We start from the raw sequence: 26146 nt of genomic DNA, 5'->3' as shown, positions 1-26146 counted from the left end.
AAACCCGCTCCACTTTTCACTGCAGCCATCCCATGCTACGACTACCCAAACTTAGAAAGCCCTGAAGCTTCCAGTGGGCTGTGGGGCAATACCGTTAGCCTGTCCGTAGGGACCTGGGGAAGGTGCCGAAGCGATCGGACCCTGCGTGAGCATGAGACGCGAGCCCAAGATCGGAGTGTCTTCCTCCTTCTTCTGCTGCGAAGCTTCGCGAACCTTGCGCTCCTCATTGTCCTTTTTCAGCAACTCAATCGCAGCTGTCTGCTGGGAGATGAGATTGATCATGTACGGCTAATGCAAAGTTAGTGATATCTACTTCTAGGTCAGGAGCGAAAACATACCATTGTGAAATCGTGAAGGCCATTGCGCCATGACATCTCGAGAATGACGTCAGGCCGAAGGAGATCGTAGCAGGCATACAGCATACCGACGTAGCATTCGCGGCTGCCAATATCGACAAAGTAGCGGAGCAGATCCTCAACAACATCGGGCTTGCCTGACATGGCCGAAGTCTCGATGGCATCCTTGAACAGCTTGTCCTGTTTGGAAAGCGTGATGGACTTCTCCCAGCGCTTGTTCTTGCGGTAGATGTCGGCAGCAATCTGACGGAAGAATACAAGGTCGTGCTTCTCTAGGCGCTGGGCAAGCTCGACTGGGTCGTAGTTGTCGTAGTTGTTGACTGAGTCGCGGAGTGTCTTGTAGTCCTCCTCTTCAATCAAAAGGTCGTTGAGAGCGTTGTTCACCTCGCGCTTGTTCTGTGATTGGACGTTCAGAAGGAAGGGCTTTATAAGAGGGATGTTGTCAGATTTGACGAACATGCGAACCACGCGGTTGACGTCGATCCGAGGAGTGAGTGCTTGTAGGAGATCAGTCAAGAGAGTCGGCTGCTCCTCAAGGTAGAATCCCAAGGCCCGGTAGTAGATCTCGACGTTGGTGGCCTTTGTGATGGTGTCCTTGAAAGCCTGATGTTCCCAAGCATCTGCAGCACGCTCCATCATCCCCAACGCGGCGTTATCCCACTCATCGTAGTGTACGTAGAGAAAGATTAGCTCTGGCCAAAGATGGGCTTCCTCACAAGAGCGAATCATCTTGGGGATGTTGATTCTGCCTAGAGTGGTTGTCAGTTACATGTGAGGAAGGAGGGGTGGATACAACTTACTCCAAAACAATCGAAGGTGCTCCATAACACGTTCCGGGTGGTACTTGGCCAGCGCATTGCCCAATTCGGTAAACATCCCCATATGCGCTGGAGGTATTCAGTTAGTTTACAGGATGTAATATGACAGTTCATGAGTATCCACATACCTCGTTCCAACCCAAGACCTGCTTCAAGGACACTGATGAGCTCATCGAAGTAGCCATTGCGCTCATACTGCTTAACGAGATCGGCAAGCTCTTCAGCATGAACAATGAGATTGAGACCGCAAATCTGGGCAAGGCGGAATTCCTTCTTTGCAACACAGGCTTCGTTGACTTGACGCCAAACCTTGACGCTCGAGGCCTTCCTCGCACATTCAACGGCAGCCTGGTAGTCGTCAAGGTGGACAAGGGTTGTAGCAAGCTTAGCCCAGTTGGAAATGCTTGTGTAGAAAATCTTGGCCGCCTCGTGGTAGCCCTCTTCGTAAGCCTTGTCACCCGAAGCCTCAACATCGGCAACATTGGTAGCGCGCAAAAAGTCCTCGAGCTCAGATAGCTGGTTTGTACGAGCGAAGCAAAAAGCTAAAGCTGTATCGATGGGGACCTCCCGGAGTGTCTTTCGCGCCATCCTTAAGAACTTGATGAGGTCCTCGTCTTTGCCAGCGTGGGTCGCAATTTCGATAACTTCCAGGAAGTTGGAGGCATCTCCAGCGCGAATGTAAGACTCAATAGAGTCGGTAACACGCAGGCCGTCCAACTGTGCCTTTGCAACTCTGCTCCATACTTCTGGTTTGTCGACCCTGTCTGCAAATTCTTGGGCCCTGTCAATGGACACAATGTGATCGATCAGGACATTGACAGCTTCCACATGATTCTCATGCTTCTTGAAGATCTCAAAAGCCTCGTCGTACATTCCAACTTCAATGCATTGCTGGGCAATATCCTCGGGGGTGTATTGGTCAAGCTGCTGGATGTAACCCATGACCCTGCCACGGTCAGACTTGCATGCAGTAAGCATTAGCAAGTTTTGAAGTGATGGGTTGTCGCTGAAAGTGGATGGCTCCAGTATAATCTTCTCCAGCAAGTCGATCAGTTCTGCGGGCATGTCACCAGTGATGAATGCCTTGACAGCCACAGAAACTTTGTCCGGGTCAGTGGACGAAGGAACTGCTGACGAAGTGACCTGATCAACTAGAGATCGACGGTGGATGTTGTTTGGACTGCATCAAAGTTAGCCAGGGTGAACCAACCGGTGTCTGTTAGCAAACGTACCTCAACACGTAATCCCAGATCTCGGAATCAGCACGCTCCAGAAGATAGCGAGCCTGGATCTTGAACATCGCATTCTCGTTTGTGATGTTGACCAGCTCAAGATCGTTCATTCCTTTGGAGTAACATAAAGCTGCGAGATTGGGGTCTCGCTTCTCACAGTATTTTCCTACAACCAGAGTGTCGTATTGGTCATTCTCTTTGAGGAACTTCTCCGGGTTGTTGTTGCTATCGATGTAAATCTTGGCCAAGGCGTTGAATACGGCCTGTTGCTGGTTGCCGCTCGCCAACGTCTGCTCGAGGAATGGCAGAAGCATTTTGAGGCGGTTTCGCGATTCGACCTCTGCAACCAGTTCATCGATAGGGATGGAGGATGGCGTTACCGAAGCCAGGAGGCCCTTGATGATGCTTTCGTCACAGTCAACGTCGAGGAGACCACCGATGACAGCAGGGGTCCTGGCGGGGTTGACACGTTGAACGTAGACTTCGATGGACTTGAACTGCTGCTTCTTGTAAAGGTGGAGCACTAGATCATGCACAAAGTTAAACCGATCACAGATGATGATGAGGGGTAGCTGTTCTGTGAGGTTGGCCTCTTTCAAGAAGTTCTTGACCTTTTCACCATTGAGATAGTCTGGATAGGGAGTTAGTCATGCATCATTTCCAGTAGCAGGATGTAGAGTGGCAACACTTACTGCTCTCACGGCAGATGCGCTCAACCTCGTTGAGTTGGCCCATGGTAGTCGCAGCCTCGATGTACTTGAAGTGTACGTCTGGATCCTCGCTTACATTGACGATGGAACCCAGGAAGAAGTACAGTCCCTCAGCAGTTCGGTGCTTCTCTAGTAGATCGATAATTCGGGTAGCGCCTAGCAAGTCTGAATACTTTTGCGCAATGCGGATTACAGCTTGCAGATTCTGTCGGATGTTGGTAGTAAGCATGGCATCCAACGATTCGAGCGAAAGCTCTACAGTAAGCTGGCCAAAGTAATTGATCAGCCACTCTTCTGGAAGCTTGTCGGTTTGAACAATGATGCGCTTAATGGCAGCCGGGTCGTCGTTGTGTTCCAGTGCACGTGTGAGCAGCCCAGCGTTCTCACAGAGTTGGGCGATGCGCATCTTATCGTAGTGGTGGAACATTTCGTTGCCTAGGATAGCATCCGCAACTTGGGGGGCGTTTAGCAAGTTCATTTCGAGTAACTTGGTCTGCATAGGGCCCTCCTCGGGTAGATCGTTGGAGAGAACGTCGAGAAGAAAAGCCGTCGCCTGCTGGATCATGCCTTGAGATTGGAAGATGTCGACAACGCGGTCAATGCTGATGAGCGGTCCGCCTTCGTTCTTCGCCAGTTGAGAAGCAAACTCAGTACCCTTATCAGGTGAAATTCTCACGACATGCTGGAGCAGGACATTGTAATCGGGGGTGTAGCCGACGCCGTTGCAGTACTGGAGGATGAGGTCGTAGTGGCCAAGTTCTGCGAGTGCTGCGACAACCTTCTGAGATACGTTTGCTTCCTTGTAAATGGCTAGAGCCAGGTTCAGGTCGTGGGGCTTAGCCAGATCACCAAGCTCCTCAGAGCAGTGAAGCTTGCCTTCCTTCTGCCACTTCTCGATAAGGTGCTTACGGCCCTGTGCAAAGACGGGTCGGGCCAGCTCCAAGGTCTCTTCCTTGTTCAATCCACCCTTGTCCAACAGCTGACCAAAATATTGCAAAAGTACAGTTATTTGGCCGGGCTGGTTAGGGACTTGTCGCAGTCGGTTGATCGTGTTCATGGTGCGCAGAAAGCCTCGAGGAGAGTTGGCGGCAACCTTTGCTGCTTCCGAAAAGTTTCCCTGTGTCATGAGCGTCTCAAATCGCTGCGAGTAAAGTTGGTCGGCACCGGGCAGTCCACCCTTCGAAGCGAGCTTGTACGCGATCTCTGCGCATGCCGGATTCTCCATAATGTACGGGATCAAGGTGTCTTCGCGGATGGTTGTGTGAAGTACCTGTCCACGCTTGTTGATGACGACTACACCAGTGCCTTCGTCATCGCGCGCCGTTGTGAAGACTGTCTCCTCGGATATTCTGTTCAGGAACAAGGCCGTACCAGTCTCGAGATCGTGGAGGTGAATGAAGCCGAACTTTGTGATTACGATTAAAATGCCGTACTTGTGAGCAATGTGGATGCCGAGCGGAAAGTCACCAGTACCCTCAGCAGGCCAATGGATCGGAATGAGTCGCTTCGGGAAAGCTGGGTTCGCGGCGTTGTGGTCGACTTCGACAATGTTGATCTTGGCCTCGCCCGTAGACGACTTGACAGCAAAGGCAAAGATCTTGGTATCGGTCGATGCGCCGTCGAGACGAAGGGTACCGAATGTGGCTGCATGGCCCTCAAGGGGCTGGCTGACGTTCCTCGCCTTGGAGAAGAGCTGCATGTTGCCCCGAATACCACCGGCAGGGTTCGACGTGATGCCCACTAGGCAAGACCAGCTCTCATCATCGTTGGTAACGTAGTTGATGATTTGGTTGTTCTGTACAAACAATTAGATGTATTTAGCGGCATGAGCAAGTTTACCTACCTCAAGCTGTTCCTGACGGTCAAAGATCTTGCGCGGCGCAACAGCGTTCTTGGAGTCGAGTACGTCCCAATGGTATACGGCCTTGGTGCTAACAAGTGCAAGTGTCGTCTGGCTGATCCACCTCCAGAATTGGATATCCTCTTGGTGGCTATATGTCTGTAGGCGCTCCTTGGTCTCGAGATTGAACAGTTGCAGTGTTCGGCCTTGTGCCTTGAGAGCGATGATGGGCTCGGTCAAGTGCATAATGGCACTGTCAGCACGGATCGGTCTCCGAATTACATTGTTGGTATTCTTGAGGTCGATGATGACGGTCTCGGCGGGCGCGTTGGCTTCGTTGTTGACCTGGCGCACGCAAACGTACTTGTCCGACTCGAGCGTCTATGTCTGTCAGCAAATCCCCGGGGATGGAGGTGTCCATATGGGCTACATACACAGTTTTGCCATGATATCGATGCCGGCTGTACCTTGTGTTAGCTTTTCGACCCTTGCTGCCTTGTTCACGGAGAACGAAGCTGGGAATCAACATACGAGGATATTGAGGTTCGTAAGCTGTCAATTGTTAGCTCTGTTCGCAGAATATTACACCCTGATTGATGCGGAACATACCAGCGTCGGCTGCGTGACGTGCAATGGAACTTGTCGCTGGGCCATGTTTGCGACAGTCCAGCTCCGACCTCACCGGAGTGAGAGAGCGCGAAAACGGTGGGTATCGGAAGGAAAGGAAGAAGTAGACCCAGATGCACAACTCCAGAGGCGCGCAATAGGAAATGAGAGACGGGTGTATAAGGTGGGGTGTAGAGGTGGGTTGGTGATGCTGTTCGAGAAAGGAGCTACCTCGTGTTGTTTCCACATACGCTGGATCGCCCAATACTGCTGATGTAATCACCCGATCAGGCAAGCTTAAGGACAGCCGCGGTGATGTCCACTCTATTACAGCGAGCAGGTCGGCACTAGATTATCAATTTGTACTGTTGGTTTGTTAAGAGTCGCAAGATAGTTTCAAGGCTCAGGACATGTTATATACATCCTTCCTGGACCCCAGCTTAGTTCGGTAGCAATTACCTTGACTGTTTGCACCTCTGTGGTACAAGGACCCACTGTCTATTACCCTCTTGCACCGGAACCCCAGAAACTCACCACAACATATTGTCGTAAGTAACTCTTGTGATTCTTGCACGTGAACGCATTAGTTGGGGAAAAAAATTTGGGATCATTTATGCAGAACAAAACATTATAACTATTGCATTGCGATATGTCCAAAATCATGTATCTCGTCTACTCGTACCAAGCCTTCTCGAAAATAACCCATGTAACACTTCACGAAAAAAAAAGTACGAATGGATAGCTGAACCGAACCACCCGGATGTCATGAAATACTTGATATACTGGTTTACAAGGGCCACTGTAGTCACCAGACACACCTATTAGGTGCTTACCCATACTGTCAAGTATTTTGTAACACCCAGGTGGAACGGTGTAATTCCAACCCTTGCAAGCCACAGTGAACTATAGTCCGACTTCTTGGAACTTCGACTCGCGACTGGGACTTCCTTTTCGTGCAGTCGCCACCTCAGAGCCAAATGCTGGAGGTGGTACGAGGTTTTCATCAAAGTGGTCTCTGGCTTCCTCGAAAGTTTCCGCTCCAGACATGTCTGTACTTCCGCTAACAACGCGTTTTGTTAAGCGACCCCTAACCATGTCAAACTCATCTCCATCGCTTGACAAGGAAGAAACATCCGAGTAACGGTCTCCATCAGTATTGTCAACATGAGGGACATATACGGGCTTGGTGAGATTTGCTTCTGTTGATCGATCTACCTCGGCGGACACATGGCTTTCTACAGCCCTCCCTGGCAGAACAGTGCTTGTAGATGAATGTGACTGCGATGGATCCTTCGATGCAGGATTCCGAAGTGCTGCACCACCGACGAAAGCCGTCTCTTTTTCTTTGGTATTATCCTCGGACCCATCTGTGGATGAGTGCTTCGATCGCCGCTTTAGCTTGCTAAGGAGCGATTTGAATCCTTTCGAGGATCCAGGTGACGTCGGTGAGGTCATGTCGGCAGCTTCATGTCCGGGTGTATTTCGGGCTTCGGTGGAAAGCGTCGGCTCGTTGTACAAGCCATCGTTATCGACGTCTTCAGCGACTGGAACATCGTTCGACTTGTGTTGTTCTCTAGCCAATTTATCCTCCTCTATTCTCTTTTTCTCAGCTTCCTTCTCTTGTTTTGCCGCAGTCTTCTCCTCAATAGCTCGTGCTTTAGCGACCCTCTTCTCTTCCTCTATCATAGTATTAGTAATGCCTGATATGAAGATGACGACGTGCACTTACCCCTCCCCTGCTTTTCTTCGGCCTTGATTTCGGCAGCACGCTCTTTCTCAGTCTTAATGCGGCGTTTCTCATGTTCCATATCAAGCCGACGCTCCTCTTCTTCAGCCCGCCGTTTCTCATCCTCGGCCAAACGCTTTTCGGTCTTCTCGGTAATCTCATCTAGAGTGGGTTGAATTCTGGCCTGAGCAATAGCATCAATGTCCGCCTGGTCCATCCATTTGCCGTTGCCAATATGCACTCTGCCATGATTCTCCATACGAGCCTCCGAGTTAGCAACGGCACGTTTACGGGCCTTTTCATCCCATTCGTCGATCATGGTAGACGACATTCTGCCGGTCTCGTCGTAGATCTTCTTGTCCATGCCCTGCATCTGAGCCTGAACTCTGCGCTGGGCCGCAGCAAGCAAAGACTTGCGATCATTCTCACGTTTCTTTGCGTCCACATCAGCCAACTGCTTGTTGAACTGTTCCATTTGCGAGCGAATGCGCCTCGAACGGAAATCATCTTCGTCCGAATCTGATGTTTCTCCAGCTGCAGTCTCTGATGCACTGTGTGCACGATTGCGGCCACGGCGCATACTGAGCTTTGAGCGAGTTGGCTGTTCATAGCCATAATAACTTCTGTACGCCGCATTCTCATCAAATCCAATTTTGGCCAGTCTTTCCTGGGCCAGCTTTTGAGCAGCTTCCTGGATACCAATATAGCGCATCGCTTGTTGCTTAATATCAGCCTCGCCAGTTGCTGGCTGCTGACTATGAGCAGCAGTTGCACCTGTACGCGCGGCAGATCTTCCAGATGCAACATCGATATTCTGCTGTTGTACATCGTAGATCTTCTTGGCCATGGAGATGGCAGACGCACGAAGAGCGTCGTTGCGCTTCTTTTCTTCTGTCTCCAGCGATACAGAAGGGGTACTGGTGTACATGTCCCGCGATATGCTCTTCGCATGCTGTATACGAGCTGCCTCCATCGCGCCGTGGCCATGGCGATTGGAATCAACTACACTGACCTGTGGTTTGGCTCGCGTGGATGCGCTGTGTGCAAGTGTCGCTGCGCCTAATGCATTCTTTGCCGAGTTATGAGCGTCTGGATACAGTGGCGGGAGTGTTGGGTTAGACTGAGAGCGCAGCCGTCGCGAAGCAGAGTGAGCATCCGTGGCTGCAGTGAAAGCGTTCTTCCTGCTCTGGTCTGTGTATCCATGATCGACGTTGGGACCGGGTGCTTTCTTGCGCATTGCAATAGTCGCAGCCGAATGACCGTCGGAGCTAGCCTCAGGCTGCCATGCGTTCGTCTTAACAGCATCTCTATGGGCAAGTAGAGCTGCCTTTGAGCCAGCCGTACTAGCCTCTGGTCGCCATGCTGGGGCCATCTTGTAGCCGTTTGCGATTAATGCTGCCTTACCTGCCGCCGACGACTGTTCGGGTTTCCATCGTGCTGGGCTCTTCTTGTTTTGATCAGCCAGTAAAGCGGCGGCGCCAGCAGACGACTTGGTGTCGATGCCAATGACGGGATAGCTGGGAAGATCCTGCGCTTTTGCGTACTTGAGACTGGTGGCAGCGCCTGAGAAATCAGGTCAGATCGTATATCATTAGGTTAATCAAAGGCACTCACTTGCGGAGGAAAGCTTGCCGTCGGCCCCGAGCAGGTTTGTGCTGCTCCGCGACGCGTTTGTCTTGAGGGTGCTAGGCGGGTTGTGTGAGTACAGCGCAGCTGCGGATGCCTGATTTTGTAATGCGCTGCTCTTTGGCTGATGCGCCGATGGGTCAGGACAGTGCATCTTGGTGTCAGCAGGGAATCGCGGTGGACCCGCCTCTTCCGTTGTCTTCATTGGCATACTGCCAGAAGTGGGGGGCGCATTTGCTGTAGTCGTAGTCGCCATGGTGAGGGCGATAAACAACGGAGCACTGTTCTTGGGGTATACAAATATCGTAGGAATGTTGGTGGTTAGCCAAACACCTGCAAAGCTTACTGACTGCGGCACCCTTCATGGCTAAATGACGATGAAGACGATGATGTCATAGCAACTCTCGACAGTCGCAGTGCTAGTACACAAGCGTGCGCAAGGTTTCGTGTGGAGTTACACCCGCCGTGCCGATCTGCCCCCGTTCTAGCCGACGCAGGGAACTCAACAGAGGCATCAGGGCGATCATGGCTCGCACCGCCACACCTCAGGAAGCAAGTACCTCTTACGGGCTGCGGAATTACCGGATAGTTCAAGCTCTCTATCATATAGAAAGGCAGTGTAAGGTTTGCAGCGAGATTCGTCATATCTGCCCTTGCCCGCCTTGAAGACCTCATTAAGACAACCGGAGACAGCCGCAGACGCGTGACTTCGTATACTTACAAGGACTGCCAATGCTCCGCCCTCAAAGCCTCTTGTATGTGCTCTCAGAGGTGTTGTGAGCTTTGGGGCGAGAAATCACTTTCGGGGCTCAAAACGACACATAGAAAAGTGTTCAAGGCCCTTTGAGATATAAGAACATGTAGTCATATAAGAAAGTCACACCAAGTACCCTAAAACTACTACTATGAACTCTTCTCCGTTCTGAACAGGAACAACAAAGGTCATACAAGAGGACGTCATAGGTGCAGCGCAGCATTTCACCAAATTCTCGAAGAGTTGGACCATGGCGACGATATCCAGTATGTGTAGAGCAACATGACAGTAGCACCAGTAATGAACCACAAGTCCCTAGACGCAACATAGTTAAGCTCGCTGGCCCAACCACCCGACAACGAAGGTATAAACTGGGACGCCCATTCCCTCTGTATCTCTGGCGACACGATCTCGACAACAGGGCTGGCTCACACAGATTGCGGTAGGTGCCTGCAAACTTATAGTGTCACATATTACATATATGTACGACCGATCATTGCGCTCTCTCCCATTGCAAAAGCAGGGAGAAACCGCACCCAAGATCAGCCATTGTATTCTCCACTTCACAGACGGTTTTCGTTCTCATGGAAACCTCACACCGTCCGTAGACGATGGGTCTCTCCAAAGAAAATGCTTTTCGTGAGTGTGCAATTTTTTGCGTTGTTCAATGGAGATTGGAAGAAAGGACGGGGCCGAGAGGAGTTTTATTCAATAATCGGCGGAACCTTTCGCCGACGACTAGTGACTTGGCACAGCCCCGCCACCACTGACGGTTGGCTAGGGTTTGAGTCACTTTGTGTGGGATTTGAAGTGGGAAGTTGTCGTCGCTAAGTCAAACCTACAACAATCGCCACGACATATCGAAACTGCACAATCTCGGTCTTGCGCTACAATACTACCAAGCCCTTGATACCTTCACCCAGACTGCCCAGCATGGAGTCCGAGTCCGACCACGAGCACCGCGATGAGGAGAGCATGTCCGAACAAGAGGAGATTGAGGAGACGAAGCCAAAGTCTGCACTCAAGAAGGGCCGGGAACCGGCGGCGCCTGTAGAACGTCCAGAGCTCCCGTAGGTTTCTCAATGAGCCGCTCTGCTGTACAAGAACTAATTCGCACAAAGCGAGCAACCAGATCCAAGCACCCTCGACCTTACGACGCTTAACCCATTGTCGCCTGAGATCATCTCCCGTCAAGCTACAATTAACATTGGAACAATTGGCCACGTGGCCCACGGAAAGAGTACCGTAGTAAAGGCCATTTCCGGCGTACAGACTGTTCGTTTCAAGAACGAACTCGAAAGGAATATCACCATCAAGCTTGGTTACGCGAACGCGAAGATCTACCAATGCGACAACGTAGAGTGCCCGCGTCCTACATGCTATCGGTCATACAAGAGCGACAAGGAGGTCGATCCGGCCTGTGAGCGTGAGGGATGCGGAGGACGATACCGACTCAAGCGCCACGTCTCCTTTGTCGACTGTCCCGGTCACGATATTCTCATGAGCACCATGTTATCAGGTGCTGCCGTCATGGATGCTGCGCTGTTGCTCATTGCCGGAAATGAAACTTGCCCGCAGCCGCAGACCAGTGAACATCTTGCCGCTATCGAGATCATGAAGCTGAACCACATCATTATTCTCCAGAACAAAGTCGACCTGATGCGGGAAGACAGCGCTGCGTCGCACTACGAGTCGATCCTCAAATTCATTCGAGGAACCGTGGCTGATGGCTCGCCCATCATTCCCATCTCGGCGCAGTTGAAGTTCAACATTGACGCCATCAACGAGCATCTCATCAGCAAAATCCCCGTCCCAGTACGAGATTTCTCTGCAAAGCCACACATGATTGTCATTCGATCATTCGACGTCAACAAGCCCGGTGCTGAGATTGACGAGCTGAAGGGTGGTGTTGCTGGTGGCAGTATTTTGACTGGTGTGCTGAAGCTGGGAGACGAGATTGAAATCAGGCCCGGCATTGTATCAAAAGACAGCGCTGGAAAGATTCAGTGCAAGCCCATCTTCTCAAGAGTAGTATCTCTATTTGCTGAGCACAACGATCTGAAGTTTGCGGTTCCGGGAGGATTGATTGGTAGGCCGCCATATTTGGACCCGATAATCTGCAGCTCGACTAACACGTGGCAGGTGTCGGTACACGCGTCGATCCTACGCTGTGCCGTGCGGATCGTCTTGTCGGCTTCGTCCTGGGTCTTCGTGGCCACCTGCCGAATATCTACACTGAACTTGAGGTCAACTACTTCCTTCTCCGCAGACTACTCGGCGTGAAGACGGCCGACGGCAAGCAGGCCAAGGTGGCCAAGCTTGCAAAGAACGAAGTCCTTGTAAGTAGAATACCAAAATGGCAGCAGATCGGTGCTCACTCGCTTAGATGGTCAACATCGGTTCAACCGCTACTGGTGCCAAGGTTATCGCTGTCAAGGCTGATGCCGCACGCCTATCCCTGACCTCACCCGCATGCACAGAGATCGGTGAGAAGGTAGCCCTGTCCCGACGTATCGAAAAGCACTGGCGCCTCATCGGCTGGGCCAATATTGTAGCGTAAGTTTCACTGCGCGTCCACTTCTACACATGCGCTTACAAAGTCCACAGTGGTAACATCCTCCAACCTATCGTCGATTGAGCGCGGGTGACAAGTAGTGGGCAACATGACCAGGGGTGGCAACAAGGCACTTGATGACGCTACGAACATACAGGGTACAAGGGCAAAAAGGTGCATAGGGTCCTGAGCAATTAGTGCTGTAGTCTGTTGCAGTTGGGGACGGAGAGCAAAAGCGGGTTCCTTGGCATGTGCGTACAAGACAGCATCTGACAGTCGTAGTGGGTGAGATATTGTTTACGCAATGGGCCAGGATCCTGTGTACAGTAGTAGCATCAATATCCATTCGGGGTAGCCGCGTACATATAATGAAACATGTACGATGCCAGTCGCAGCTTGAAGTGTTGAGGATGCGGACGAGGTTGGTCGGACCCACCAGAGTCGGCCGATCTTCACATGAAAGTCATCTCAGATCTCAGGGCACATGCAAGCAGACTGCCCAACAACGTCAGCTTAACATACTAGCTTGCATATGATGCAGCATCCCCTCATTGCAGCTTTGCAGATTCCCCACCCACCTACTCAATTTGATTGCCGATACGAGGGTAGGGTTTGCCAGGCTCCAGTATAAGGCCGAGCGCAGTCATTCAGAACTCGTGACACGTGCACTGACTCGGTATTAGAGGTCATTTCTAGTCCCATTCCACAGCAATAAGCAACAATCTGTACGAGTGAGGCGGATGGGTCTATCACTGTAGCGTCCCTGCACTTTGTTCGCCATCTTTTCTTCCCCACGGTCGCTTCCCATATTACGATCAAAGCTGCTGTAGGCGAGAGCAACCACAGGGTTGGGGCCGTGGCCATTAGATAGAAGTTGGCGCAAGGTACATAGCCTGTTCAGACGGGACTGAAGCGCAGCAATGGCAGAAGACGCTCCTTCGAAGATGAATGCGGCACAAGCTCCGCTGCACATTCACCGCCCCGTCCCGCGCCGCCACTTCGACTCGTACAAGGACGCTGCGCATTCACCAACACACGACTTTTTGCAATCCACGCCGCCCAGCGCACGCGAGAACCGCGGATCAGCCGACTTCCTCGCTCAGCTCAACGCACGTCTGCTGAGAACGTGCAACTCGCGCAATGACGAATCGGAAGAGGCGGAGCGCGAAAGGACCCTGCCGCCGCGGAACAAGAGCGTGTTGAACATGAGCAGCACCTTGTCTGGCATCTACGACGAGACGGGCGAGAGTACAACCGGGGACCAGAGCATGGCGGAAACGCCGTGGGGGACGGGCGCAGAGACGCCCGCGCACATGGCCATGGGCTTTCACGCCTACGAGCCTGGTATGGGCAGTCCTGATGGCGGTCGGAGTCTCAAGAACCAGGCCAGGGGAGTAGCAAGCACACGCCAGACCGAGGGAAAGGCACATGACCACACTGCCAGACAACCGCGACGGGGCATCTGGAAGTATGCCGTCATTCTAGGCAAGCTCGCCGCCCTCTATGCTTTTGGCGTCATCTACGGCATCATTGTCTCGCACCTGCACGAAACTCGGCAATTGGCGCCGGTGCACGTTGATGGCGTCGGTCGCGAGAGCCGGACCTACCTTGCAAGCTGGGGGTTGTTTGGTGTCGCGCTGGGCAGTCTGCTACCATATGTTGACCTTGTATGGGACGTGCAGAAGCGGGCCAGTCAGACCGACGAGAAGGAGGTGGAAACGCACGACTCGCCCATCAGCGAGCAGATCAACGATGTTGTGAGGAGCGTGGCTGCTTTTCTAGGCATCGCATTTGCAATCGTATGTCACACTCTACTCTTTCCCATGGCAATCCATCAATCGTGGAAACATGCGCTAATTCGTCTTCCACAGCGACGACTTCCCTGGCAGTCTACTCTCCAGCTGACTCTCACCCTCGCCCTCGTAAACCCAGCCCTCTGGTATATTCTCGACCGTTCAAAACCAGGGCTTTCCGTCTCGCTCACTGTAACCTCCATCCTCACCTCATTCATCTTCCTCTCGAACCCGAATGTACTTCCTTCTCCCTCCTTACCACCTACCACAAATGCCACACAAGTCCCGTCTATGAGTGATAGTACACACATGCAGGGCAGGCCTAGCACAGTAGCGCCAATGGGGCAAGAGTTTTTTGCTGGCATGATCAGCTACGAGAGCCTGGCTGTGGTGACGTGGGTGGGTAGTGTCTTGTTTTGTAGCTGCGTCTGCTTTGGGAGTATAGGGCGGAGATTGGCTGTGCTAGAGCAGTCTGGATGGAAAGGGGCGTAAGGTTGGATATTAGGATTAATTTGTATCTACTTGGGGTATGCCTTGAGTAGTCGGTTGACCATACGGCTGCTAGAAATGCCTGGTTCTAAAATTATTATTTGCCTATGAGACAGACTCTTAGCACCTATATTTATAAAAAAAAGAGATGGTATACTTGAATTCCAAGTATGAAAATACTAGAGCAAAAAAAATTATGTCGCAATATTGGCGGTACTGGGAACTTTAGACATATTAGCATTTGCAATGTCTCAGTAAAACCGACTTAATCTAAGAGGAATTCAAACGTACTCGAACCCAGGCTGGCGCGGATCTGGATCAGGAGAACTTTCAATGCTCTCCGCCAGCCACAACGCGACGTCATACCACTAGACCATACCACCCGGTACTCTGCTCTGATTGGCTGATGATGAATGGAAGTCAAATATGTTGGGATATAACTATACATAATTACATATGCGTTCAGTTTGGTAAGTGGAAGTGGAGCGTGGCGTTGGATAAGAATAGTGGATTGATGAGTCAAATACCGTGGGGCATCTTGGTAAATTTACGTACACGCAACAATCATGAAGCATGGTTCTATTTCCCACGTACGTAGTTATTATCGATTAAGCTTTCCAGACTATTGTTAGCCTACCGTATCCAGAGATATTTTACACTAGAGCAGTTTATCATCCCAAAGTCAGTGTGCATTAAATAACCGAGCACCGTGTAGAGACATGTTCCATCAAAAATACTCGATGTTCGTACAATACGACCATATATAATCGTAGTCTTATTTTTTCATATATGTTTCTATATTCATCGGGGAGATGACAGTCATTCAGGATTGTATCAGCTCTGACGAGCTTCTTCCACTTCTTATTCTCGGTTCAGCTCATGCTGACGATGCTCGACGCCTTCATATCGGCATATCCTATATCGTTGGTTTTATTCATCGTCTCAACTGCTTGGCACTATCTTCCAATAAATCAAAGGCTAAATCAAAGGCCATGAAATGACGCAGCTCGTGTAGTTGAATGTGAGAGTTTACTGCGCTTTCGCCGCAAGCTTCGCTCTGCTAGCAGCAAGAGCGGCAGATAGACTGAACTGTGTCTCAATACCGTCGATACGGTGGACGGCGTTGAGGTTCTTGACGCAAGTGATTTGGAAGCACGTGGCGGTACCTTGGCGAGAAGCAATCGTGGAATATGCGAGGAAGTATTCCCAAATCTGGACTATTGTTAGCTTCTGAGAGCCCGACAGATGAAACCAAAGAGCCTACCTTGAACCACCGGATGCCATACTTGGCAACGACCTTGTCCTTGTTGGCGAGCCAGTTACGGTACCAGCGCCAGAGAGTAGCGGAGTAGTGCACACCAATAGTATCCACCATCTTCACTTCAAAGCCAGCACCCTCAAGGGTGTCGATGACGAAGCCGAGAGGGGTAGAAGCGTCGGCACCAGGGAAAATGTACTTATTCATGAAGAGACCCCAAGTGAAGTCCTCAAATTGCCAAGCTTTACGGAGACCAGCGATCTGGAGGAAGAAGACACCGTCATCGTCAAGCATGTCGTAAACCTGGCGGAAGAAGGAGCTCAAGTGGCGGACACCAACGTGTTCGGCCATTTCGAGACAGGTGATTTTGTTGTAGCCACCGGGGGGGAGTGGTATGTCGCGGTAGTCCATGCAGAGAATGTTGGATTGGTCCTCTTGGATTCCAGACTTCCTGAGGCCATTGTTGCCCCACGCGGTCTGATTACGGCCAAGAGTAACACCAGTCACATGCGCACCGTAGTTGACGGAAGCGAACCTGGTGAGTGTTCCCCATCCGCAGCCAATGTCGAGCATCTTCTCGCCCTCTTTTAAGCCAATCTTCTCACAAACAACAGACATTTTGTTATCCTGGAGTTGCTCTAAGCTCTCTTCCTTGTTGATGTCGGAGATGATGCCCGACGTGTAGATCATGCGTGGACCGAGGAACCAGCCGTAGAAGTCGTCACCGCGGTCGTAGTGGTCGCGTACCTGCTCTTCGTCTGGCGTGGAGTCAGTATGCAAGCTTGGTGGACATGTTTCGGGTCGTACAGACCTTGGGATCGTGAGTGGACAATCATCTCGGGAATCATGCCAAAGAGGAAGTGCTTGATCAGTCCGAGGGTGAAGCGGGGCTTGGACCAGTCGTGACGCCATTCGAGAATGTCGAGCATGTCGCCATTGAGCTCAATGTCACCGTCAAAGTACTTTTCCTGGAATGTCTCGATGGGGATTTGCTTCTTGCCGTAGTAGGCGTCACGGTCTTCGGCCTTGTGAAACTTGAGGTAGTGCTCAATGGGCTTGCCGGGCAGTTTGGCCTTTTCGTTCTTGCGGGGCGCGAATTCGGACGTGAGCCACCAAAAGGGACCCAGGATGGGCAGACACAGGACAAGGGCTAGGAAGACCCACGTCTTGAAGCCCATGCCCCAGCTCCATGTGATGTAGGCGGGGATGCCCACCAGCAGCGAAATGAGAACATAGTTGTTGAACGAGTCGCGGCCCGAACCTTCTGCAGGCAGAGGAGCATTGGCAATGGTCGGGTACTGTTGTTTGGCCACTATCAGCGTGCTGGCTCACCATGTCGCTGCTCAATGGCTGGCGGGGTCTTTGTTGACTTTGACCCAGCCAGCCCACATGCAACTTACCGACGTTGTCTTGACGCCGCAGTCGAACTCGGGCGTCGTGGGTGAGGGCGCCGGCGGCGTCTCAACCCACTCAAAGTTATCCTCGGAGGTATTGCTGCTCATCCTGCACCACTGGGCAATTTTGCAACATGGAAAGTACGTGTTGCGGAGAGAGCGCTTTAACGGCGGTGAATCTAAGCGAAGACGCACCAGGGTCTCGCCCTTGCCCCTGCCGATGTTGTGCTCTCCAAGCCTAGCTCCAAACCTTGGACAACAACACACCGCTGGCGATGATGTACATAGATTGGCAATGCACAATAGTATCATAGTAGTATTGTTGTGTAGCATACCGTAGTATAACGTGGTTACAACATCTCATGCTTTGATGCCTCGACAACAACAACCTTGACCTCAGCCTCACCATCTCTTCGGTCGTTTGCCGTCTGCCGTCTCCCGTCTGCTATCTATCTTCTGCGTCTGGCCTAGCCCTTCCAGGAGCACGCCAAAAGGTGGTCCAGATAGGAGCAGATTGTGATTTCCGCCAAGCTTACTTGATAGTATTGGTGGGGCACGCCTACGACGCATCCGCTCGTAGCTTCTTCTTCACAAAGTCCACTTTGTTCTTGGCTACACCAGCTTTCTCCAAGTACTGCTCAACACTGCCGTACTTCTCCACGATATGAGAGTATGTACTGTTCACCACATCCGGGGGACAGACAGCAAACTGCTCCGACAAGCCAATTGACGCCATCTCCTTTAGTCTTCCCTCCATCTCTGGCTCCAGTTCCGGCTCGGATAGTCGATAGTCTTTGTCAATGATTGCCTGGTCGACTTGAAGCAACCACAGGACGAGCATCACTATAAGCCCCGTGCGGTCCTTGCCCTGCGTGCAATGAATTAGGACTGGCCAACTATCTTCGATTCCCAACAGATCGAAGACCTGCGTGACTTCGCGCGTGCATACATCCAAAGATTGCTGGGCCAACCCAATTAATCCCATGCCCTCCATATGAGGTGCTAGAATCTTGATTGCGTCCTTGCGGTACCCAAGTATCATGAGACCTGCCAGCTTGAAAAACTCGAACCAAGAGAGCTTGGAGAGGAGCATCCGAGAGAATGCCGACCCATTGAAGTTGATCTCGTGATAGTCAATGCCGGTAATCTGTAAAGGCTCTGCAACATCCTTGTTCGTCTGGGGTACGGCTGCTGAGGCTTTAATCCTCGCCTCGTGCTTTTGTGCTTGTTCAATGTGTTCTGTTCTACAACGATAAGTTGGTGATGCATGGTTTGAAGTAGGCCAGCTCACTTTGTTCGTAGATCAATGATGCTCTTCACCCTGTACTCGTTTAACAGCCTTTGTCTGTCCTGAAAGGAGGCCTCGTCTGATACGGCTCAGCTTAATCATTGACAATACACACAGCAGACATACCAGGGCGCGCACTTCGGTACAGCAGACCGGTTTGGAGACGACTGCAAAGTGATTAGCTGTATTGCGATGCAAATGCACCATTTTTAATACACTGTTTCTGCGTTCTCATTGACAAACTGGCCGACATCGCGAAAGTTGAGTATGCTCTTGAGAGGTGTCTGTAATTCGATCATATTCGGGTGGCGCGTATGGCAGGTTACAGGATGCCTGTCTGCTGCAATCCTGTACGAGGGATCCCACCACACGTAGAGCCAAGGCGACGTAGTAGATGCCGCTAGCCGCATTCGAAGACATCGCGTGTCGATTGTATTATTGGCTTCACGCTACACGTTACGTACATGCGTATATGTGCAGAGCTGGGCTATTTTATGCTCATTCCGATTCTACTCAAAGTACCTCGGGACGCAAAAGAGTTGAACGAGAGCCATGTTTATGTTAGCATGGCACATGCATTTACGCACACATCGCCGTCATGAAAGAAGTCAACGCTACACAAGAGGATGTCATTATCTAGGCCGAAATTGTCCACATCTTCTGTCCGCAGCCGCCGCTTTGGACCCTAAAATGACGTTTGCATCTCGGCCAGCTGCTGGAACGCAATAGAGGCTCCCATGGCACGTAGCCGGTTCCATCCGTCTTGCCGGACCTGAGGCGCATACATAACGAACCGTGAGTACCATGCATTGGGACAGCTCAGCTAGCTATTCTTCGACGCTCGCTAACTAACTGGGACGAAAGCCTGGCTGTCGCACCGCATCCGGCCGCCGTTTACTGTGTATCGCGAATTGTTGTCGCCCGACGCTGCACATTAGCTCCCATCCGATAGTTGCTTAACTTCGGGCAGGTCAACGACCAAGTATCGCGCGACTACCAACGCGGGAGGTGTTCCGATGTGGCAATCCACTCTTCAGCATGTATACCGCTGTGTGGCCAATCACAGGCCGCCACACGGATCCCATGCATGAGGACGCTCGTCTAAAGACGATGTTCATGGATCAACCCTCAAGGCGTACAGCGATCAATGGAAAATGATAGTTGCTTGATGTGGAAACTGCCAGTCAGACATCTGTTGGGCTGTGCGTTCACAAAGTTGTTTGGCATGGCATAGAGGGAGTAGGGGGCTGCCGACAGGACGGTTAAGGTACCCGGATAATTTGCGGACAACCTTCCCTAGCAACACATGAACAGACAAATAAAGCGATGTTAGTAGCAACCAGCCGCATGTGCAGGTATTACGGTAAAGACGGCTGTTTTGTGCACAGGCTTCATATGCTGCATGAGTCTGGTCTTCACTGTACGACGACGGGAGCAATGGGCTAACGAGACGCAGGATGATTTTGAGCAAAAGGACAGAACCAAATAATGTATTTCCAAGGGAGGCTTTTCACAAAATATCTCTACAAAATGAATGACAGTGAAGAATTCCGCGCGTGCGACGTGGTGCTCTTCATCTACCCCCAAACTGAAGCCAAGCATCCAACTTCCCCACTCAAGCTGCCGTAGGTGTCAATTTATCACTTTGAAGTAACAGACTGTCCATTCAACACGTTCAAAAACGAGGTGTAAGCAGGCTTCTTCGCAAAATTCGCGTCCCACAAAAGGGCAGACCCTTCTGTTTTGAAAATGCCCGGAATCCAAGAGTACTTGTCCGAAACGCCCTGGAGAAAAGGTCAGTACGTGAGCTTCTTCTCATGGTTAATGAAATTCAACATACCCAGAGGGTGATACCAACGCATTGTTTGACATTGAGGCATGACTGCGCAACCCTGGCCCAAGCAGTCGCAGCAACCGCCAACTTGGCACTGGTAGCCGGTAAAGTGCACCTGATATCCAGTTCAGTATACGCGACGTCGACCCCTAGATTAGCAACATCTTGGAGCGACTTGGTCAAAACTGCGAGGCTGGGCAACGGTCCTGCACTCGCCGTCGACTCGGATGCCAAGTGAGCTTGGAAACCGACGCCGTTGATTTTCACGCCATAGGATTGAACGAGCTTAACAATCTTCATAGCGCCAGCGTGTTTGGCGCCTCCGTCCTCGAGATTGTAGTCGTTGTAGTAGAGTTTAGCGTTTGGGTCGGCAGCAGCGGCCATTTTGAAGGCCATGGGGATGTAGGCTTCGCCAATGACCCTTAGGAATACGTCGTTTCTATAGGTCCCGTCCTCGTTGAGTGCTGGGAGTATTGTCAGCTCTAGCCCTTGTATTCCATCTGCTTTGCCTCGACGCACCTTCGTTGACAACGTCCCAGTGTGTACATTTACCCTTGTACCTGGTAACGAGTGTTGTGATGTGGTTTTGCATGACACTAATCAACGTTGCGTTGTTGTTGATCTGGCTGACCCAGCTGGGTAGCTGACTATACCAGACCAGTGTATGGCAGCGAAGCTATTCATCACATTTTGTATTAGTCCTCTTGTTCTCATTCCGGCCAACAAGCAGCATACCTCTTTGTTATTTGCTGTCGCAAAGTTCGCAACAGCATCTGCACTACTAAAAGTAAATGCTCCCTGACTCGGCTCCGTAGCGTCCCACTTCATCGCATTCTCCGGCGTGATAGACCCAAATTCTGTACTCTTAATGATTCCCTGCTCCGTGGCATCATTGCGGATTGTGAGGGAGGTCCCGACGTAGCTTCGGCCTCTGGCCCGGATGGCTGGGTTGAGCTGAGCTGCTTGACGTGGTTCGATTGGCGTGGCTGCAACTAAGCCGGTGAGTGCCAGCGCTGTGGCAAGGTAAGGGATATGCATATTGATTCTGGTTGAACAGTAAAGAGCCAAGAGAGGAAACCAAAGAAGCAGCTGGAGTGGCTCTGGGTGATATGGTAGGGACGGCAGTGCATTTATACTGCAACACATGTCTCATGACTTGAGTAGAGTTCCATTCATGACTAGCCATCAGGCATTTCTCCACTCGTATTAATCTCAACTTGGTTATTCTGTGTGTTCTGCCAACCCATCTAGGCGTTTTTTTCGGAGACTGCGATATGTAGATTAGATTGCGATTCCAACACCGGCCTACATCACGATCGCGGTACTCGGAACCTCAACGGACTTTTACTTGGGCGCTGAATTACGTATACTAGGACCAAGATAGTCTAGAAGCTGCAAGGTTTGTGTTAATATCACAAGCAGACCCTTGCTGCTTGGCTGCCGCGCCAGTAGATATTCCAGGTCAGTCCCGTCACCCGTGTCAACGTACGAGATGAGCTTAACGTACCCACATCACATAGCCCAATTAGAGAATATACGGAAAAATATGTCTGAATTTGACACAAGTGCTACGCGGGGGATCGACGGACTAGAGAATAGTGTGATTCAAGTACAACCATATATTAGCCTGGGTTTAACCGGCACAAGGCGGTGGTCGGATCCATGTGAACATAATTCTCGTATGTGTATGAAAACACGAGAGAAAATTGACTATGGATGCCTCTGTTTGGTGGAAGTTTAGGGCGCAATGTTCCTGGTTGTCATGTTCACTAGAAAGCCGACATTGTACGCGACTCCACCATTGACAATGTACTTGCCCGGGTGCTTGACCTCCATGTCAAAACGACGGATAATCTGAAACATTAGCCCAGAGAATAATGAAGCTTAGTCCAAGGGAGGTGACTTACCTCCGGAAGCAATTTGTGCATCTCTAGCATAGCGACCTCTTTACCGAGGCACACCCTAGGCCCCGCCCCGAATGTGAATTGAGCAGCCTCCAGCCGGAAGCTCCTTTGTTCGTTTTCCATCCATCGCTCAGGCTTAAATTCCTCAGCGTCTGCACCGTAGAAATCCTTGTTTCTCTGTATAGTCCACGCGTTGTTCGTGACCTCTGTTCCTGCTGGTACAAAGTGCCCGTCGATGACTTTACCTCCCTTGGGAACGATTCTTGGAAAAAGATTTGGAGCCGGTGGATTTAACCGAAGGCTTTCTTTGATGCATGCCACAAAGAAGGGGAGATGTTCGCGTGTCTCATCGTAGCGAATCGGGGTCGAAAGGAGTCCACTTGCTTCCGCGTCCTCTATTTCACTGCGTACTCTTGCGAGAACCGCCGGATTAGTAAGAATGAACCGAAGTGTCGAGCCCATTCCAGTACCGGTAGTGTCTGCACCCGCTTGAATTAGAAGTGTGACATGAGCACGCTTCTGTACAGGAGTCAATGAAGAGCCGTCCGAATAACGGGCATCAAGGCAGCTAGGGCGCCATTAGAATAGCGAAACAATTTCATCGCTCAATAGGACTTACTATTGCAAAAAGTCGCGTTGGCCCTCGAACTGCTTCTCGGCGTTCTCCCTTTCGCGACCAGATACCTGACGGTCCGCTTCGCACATCAGCCATCCTATCCCTGAATCATTCGAAGCAACTGGTAGCCACCACTGTCCCACGACGGGAATGCGCAGTATGGTATCCCTGAAGAAGCGACTCCTCCCTGCAAAGCCAAAGAAAGTGAGGCCTTTGCGGAAATTCGCCAGAAGCTCTTTCTCGTCGCGTTGGTTCTCGACACTGCCGAATGGATGTGAAAATGAGATCATGCCCAGTATGTCAGCGGCGAAATGGGCTACCTTGTCTGAGATGCATATGGTACGATTGGCCTCTGCATGTTCGTTCATCTTCTTGATGAAGAGTGAGACTTGGTCGTCGAAGCGTGACTCCCAGGCGTTCTTTAGCGGGCCGATAGTCCATGGTGCATTTGCCAAAGCTTTGCGTAAGCCACGATGCTGGTCACCTTCCAAAGTCGTAACAAGGGACGGGGGTCCCAGAGCCCCTGTACCATATAATCCGGACTTGAGATTCAATTGTTGATCTCGGTATATATCTTTCATAGAAGATGGCGTGGAAAAGACTAGCATTGTAGGAGATATGCGAATAGGATGTTCAGCTGTATGATATCAGGGTTGAGCATCCTTTTAATGGCCTTTGGTCCACTTACTGCCATATTTATTCGATAAATGCTGGAGCCATTGAGGCTCTTTGTGTATCACAGAGATTACAGCGCTCGCGAGGGAGGATGAGGTCGCATACCAAGGTCCACGATACCCCGCCAGTGGATGGAGCCTTTGCATGTAGAAGATGTGACATAGTAGTGCAGTGAAAATTAACGCAACTCCAACGAGACCTAGAGTGAATGCCTTCGTGGCGAGGTTGGTTGTGTCTAGCATGATCATGCTCGGAGGTGTAGATATAAACTATGGGAGCGTTTGAGGATGATTGTTGGAAGATGGCAGCTTTTATGATGACCTTCCGGGGAAGTAGAAGAACAAGGAACCACAAGACGAAGACCGGATCAGTGATAAACTTCATCGGTGGGGTCCACACCCACAGCATGTGTAGTGCGCATAGTGCGGTTCATGAAGCGTGCTTAGGACTTGATGCTGCACATTAGGGGAGGGTATATGAAAGCTATCCATAATGTGAGAGGTTTGTGGCTGCAGCATACAATACAGCGAGCATAGAACATCCTTGGAACTTGCCAGATTGGTTGGCGTGGATCTCATGCATATATTCATTCTCAACGAATCCCATGCCCGTTCCACATTGAGTATTATCACCGAGCTGAACAGCGAGAAAGAGCAAGGATGGTATGCAAGGCGCGCACGGAAAGCCTAACGGGAGACGTTAGGCGGGCCCGTGCCGTAGCGTAGTGGATGAACGGTTCGTTTCAGTCGAGACCAAGCGCGTATTGGAACACAATATGCTGTCTTGTGACAATTCAGAAGTTTGAGGGTGTAGAACGTTAGATAAGCGATACTAGTGGGGCTGACATATAGTGCACCGTTCGGCATCGGTACCCGGGTCTTCCCAATCAGGTAAGTTTCTTCTGCGGTACATTCCAATGAAAGCACTGCCTGAGAAACGAGATTCCGAGGAGAAGACATGCGGGATATAGGTGTATTCACATGTGTTAGTAGAGTGTCAAGACTGATTCCACTTTTGGTGAAATCTTGCATTGAAATCTTATTGATGTAGAGTTTTCGGTTGTACCGATATTAGATTCTCAATCAGTTCTTGCGCTGTAACCCACGTTTGTTTGAGGGTTACCATATACGGCAAGTGGGGCCACAGTGGGTTATCGTCCATACTTCTCAGAGTCCCTCATGATCATCCGTGAGTCTCTGGGTTCATCTTATTCGTCCCCTACTGTAGCTTGCATTCGCCCTCAAGAGTTTTAGAAGCGTTTGACAATATTGATTTTGACCTGTTTCGACGTTATAGGACAGTGCGGCTTTGATGCACCTAGCTCACTATGCACGAATAGCCTTTTCGCATCAGCATTACAGTATCAATGATGTAATAATGCGGAAAAGATGGGCACGTCTAGACGAGACACACACGGGGTATGTAGTAGTACTGAACCAAGAACAGCATCTTACCGAACTGTCCCACCTAGGTGTTATAAAATACTTGATAGTTTGGGTAAGCACCTGATAGGCGTGTCTAGCGACTACAGTGGCCTTTTTCTACTAGTATGTTAAGTATCTTATGACACCCGGGTGATCCATAGTTTCGGATCCATGGAGTGGGGTTCCGAGAGAAGCAGGGTATAAATCCCTCACAGAACATGAGGTAGAGGCGCATACACCCAGAAATGTCTGATATCAACCCACTTGACGTCTTAGCTATCAAGAACGTCGTATCGCGTTACTGCCAAGCGCTTGATACGAAAGACTTTGATATGTTGGAAGAGGTGTTCGTTCCCGATGTTGATGCTGACTATCCTTTCAACTCATCTATGAAGAACGTAAAGGAGGTGGCGAGCGCAATCAAGAAACGGCATGTGCACATACTCGTGCGATTAGCTGCATCTAACGATATGGCAGTCTCGGGCCGGTTCGCACATATCACAACCTGACGACGCAGACCATAACCTTCAGATCCGATGCACAAACCGCACGGGTGGTAACGTACTTTCACGGTATACACGTAAGTCACTGCCTTATACAACGAGTCTAGATAACGCCTTGCTTTGCTAACTGTATCGATTCCGACAGTTTGGGCAAGGCCCTCACGAGGGAAAGATGCTATCCGCGTTCGGCAAATACGTGGACAACATGGTATTGCTAGAAGCAAAGAACGGTGATTTCGAGGGCGTACGGGGTGCGAGCGGGGTTTGGAGGATAAAGGACAGAGCCGTGACCTTTACTCAGCGTATCGGTGATGAGAACATCATGAAAGAGCATTGACGCGAAAAGGGTTGACACCGCTTTTTTTCAGGCAGACCAAGCTAGTTTTTCGGGTTCCTGTCGTCTTTGCAGTTCTCACAGAAGCCCATGAGAGCTGCCCCATGCCTTCCTCATGCACAGTACATGTCATTGGCTACGTACAAGTCGCAGCTGCCCAAATTATCCGAGCTGCCTTACTTCATCTGCAAATGTGTTTCTTCCTTCTGCGTATGGACTGACCGATCACCTGTATCTGTCTTGGCCTGCACAACCACGCAGCTCCATCTGTCGCATTGCTAGATACTATCGCTTACGTTCGTGTGTACATTCTTAGCTATCACTTCAACCATGGTTACTTTCCCATCAGAACGGACCAAGGCGCGAGGGACTGAAGATGCACTCAACTAGTCGTCGTGCGAGATCCGGGTGT

At 50.8% G+C, this 26146-nt stretch overlaps 9 protein-coding genes across 9 annotated transcripts; 3 read left to right on the top strand and 6 right to left on the bottom strand.

Annotated features, from left to right (window-relative positions):
* Window positions 1-51: 51 nt before the first annotated feature.
* On the bottom strand, window positions 52-5610 carry PtrM4_032520 (clathrin heavy chain; the record flags this gene model as incomplete). Its single annotated transcript, XM_001939088.2, has 10 exons — window positions 52-288; window positions 339-1105; window positions 1157-1243; window positions 1303-2354; window positions 2407-3037; window positions 3099-4911; window positions 4960-5337; window positions 5391-5417; window positions 5488-5508; window positions 5566-5610. 10 exons carry the CDS (start codon window positions 5608-5610, stop codon window positions 52-54), a joined length of 5058 nt encoding a protein of 1685 aa, XP_001939123.1.
* An 855-nt stretch (window positions 5611-6465) lies between these two features.
* On the bottom strand, window positions 6466-9170 carry PtrM4_032510 (DUF3812 multi-domain protein; the record flags this gene model as incomplete). The annotated part of the gene is made up of 3 exons (XM_001939087.1): window positions 6466-7241; window positions 7292-8851; window positions 8903-9170. The coding sequence occupies 3 exons, from the start codon at window positions 9168-9170 to the stop codon at window positions 6466-6468; spliced, it is 2604 nt and encodes an 867-aa protein (XP_001939122.1).
* Window positions 9171-10601: 1431 nt separating this feature from the next.
* PtrM4_032500 (GCD11, Translation initiation factor 2, gamma subunit (eIF-2gamma GTPase)) lies at window positions 10602-12306 on the top strand (the record flags this gene model as incomplete). The annotated part of the gene is made up of 5 exons (XM_001939086.2): window positions 10602-10738; window positions 10790-11757; window positions 11811-12007; window positions 12055-12224; window positions 12276-12306. 5 exons carry the CDS (start codon window positions 10602-10604, stop codon window positions 12304-12306), a joined length of 1503 nt encoding a protein of 500 aa, XP_001939121.1.
* Window positions 12307-13142: 836 nt separating this feature from the next.
* PtrM4_032490 (INSIG domain containing protein) lies at window positions 13143-14507 on the top strand (the record flags this gene model as incomplete). The annotated part of the gene is made up of 2 exons (XM_066104009.1): window positions 13143-14021; window positions 14094-14507. The coding sequence occupies 2 exons, from the start codon at window positions 13143-13145 to the stop codon at window positions 14505-14507; spliced, it is 1293 nt and encodes a 430-aa protein (XP_065966211.1).
* A 1026-nt stretch (window positions 14508-15533) lies between these two features.
* PtrM4_032480 (Cfa, Cyclopropane fatty acid synthase and related methyltransferase) lies at window positions 15534-17264 on the bottom strand (the record flags this gene model as incomplete). The annotated part of the gene is made up of 4 exons (XM_066104008.1): window positions 15534-15716; window positions 15769-16520; window positions 16574-17060; window positions 17163-17264. The coding sequence occupies 4 exons, from the start codon at window positions 17262-17264 to the stop codon at window positions 15534-15536; spliced, it is 1524 nt and encodes a 507-aa protein (XP_065966210.1).
* Window positions 17265-17715: 451 nt separating this feature from the next.
* On the bottom strand, window positions 17716-18743 carry PtrM4_032470 (Protein tyrosine-serine phosphatase; the record flags this gene model as incomplete). The annotated part of the gene is made up of 4 exons (XM_001939083.2): window positions 17716-18400; window positions 18448-18523; window positions 18571-18611; window positions 18661-18743. 4 exons carry the CDS (start codon window positions 18741-18743, stop codon window positions 17716-17718), a joined length of 885 nt encoding a protein of 294 aa, XP_001939118.1.
* Window positions 18744-20084: 1341 nt separating this feature from the next.
* On the bottom strand, window positions 20085-21316 carry PtrM4_032460 (XynA, Beta-1,4-xylanase; the record flags this gene model as incomplete). The annotated part of the gene is made up of 4 exons (XM_001939082.2): window positions 20085-20228; window positions 20285-20742; window positions 20798-20954; window positions 21014-21316. 4 exons carry the CDS (start codon window positions 21314-21316, stop codon window positions 20085-20087), a joined length of 1062 nt encoding a protein of 353 aa, XP_001939117.1.
* Window positions 21317-22015: 699 nt separating this feature from the next.
* PtrM4_032450 (CypX, Cytochrome P450) lies at window positions 22016-23406 on the bottom strand (the record flags this gene model as incomplete). Its single annotated transcript, XM_001939081.2, has 3 exons — window positions 22016-22132; window positions 22186-22750; window positions 22802-23406. 3 exons carry the CDS (start codon window positions 23404-23406, stop codon window positions 22016-22018), a joined length of 1287 nt encoding a protein of 428 aa, XP_001939116.1.
* Window positions 23407-25142: 1736 nt separating this feature from the next.
* Window positions 25143-25737, top strand: PtrM4_032440 (SnoaL-4 multi-domain protein; the record flags this gene model as incomplete). Its single annotated transcript, XM_001939080.2, has 3 exons — window positions 25143-25327; window positions 25375-25477; window positions 25546-25737. The coding sequence occupies 3 exons, from the start codon at window positions 25143-25145 to the stop codon at window positions 25735-25737; spliced, it is 480 nt and encodes a 159-aa protein (XP_001939115.2).
* Window positions 25738-26146: the final 409 nt, after the last annotated feature.

Source organism: Pyrenophora tritici-repentis, chromosome 1, assembly GCF_003171515.1.
Source record: "Pyrenophora tritici-repentis strain M4 chromosome 1, whole genome shotgun sequence".
Taxonomy (NCBI): domain Eukaryota; kingdom Fungi; phylum Ascomycota; class Dothideomycetes; order Pleosporales; family Pleosporaceae; genus Pyrenophora; species Pyrenophora tritici-repentis.
Note: the sequence above shows the minus strand (reverse complement) of the source record. Positions and strands in the feature narration are given on the sequence as shown.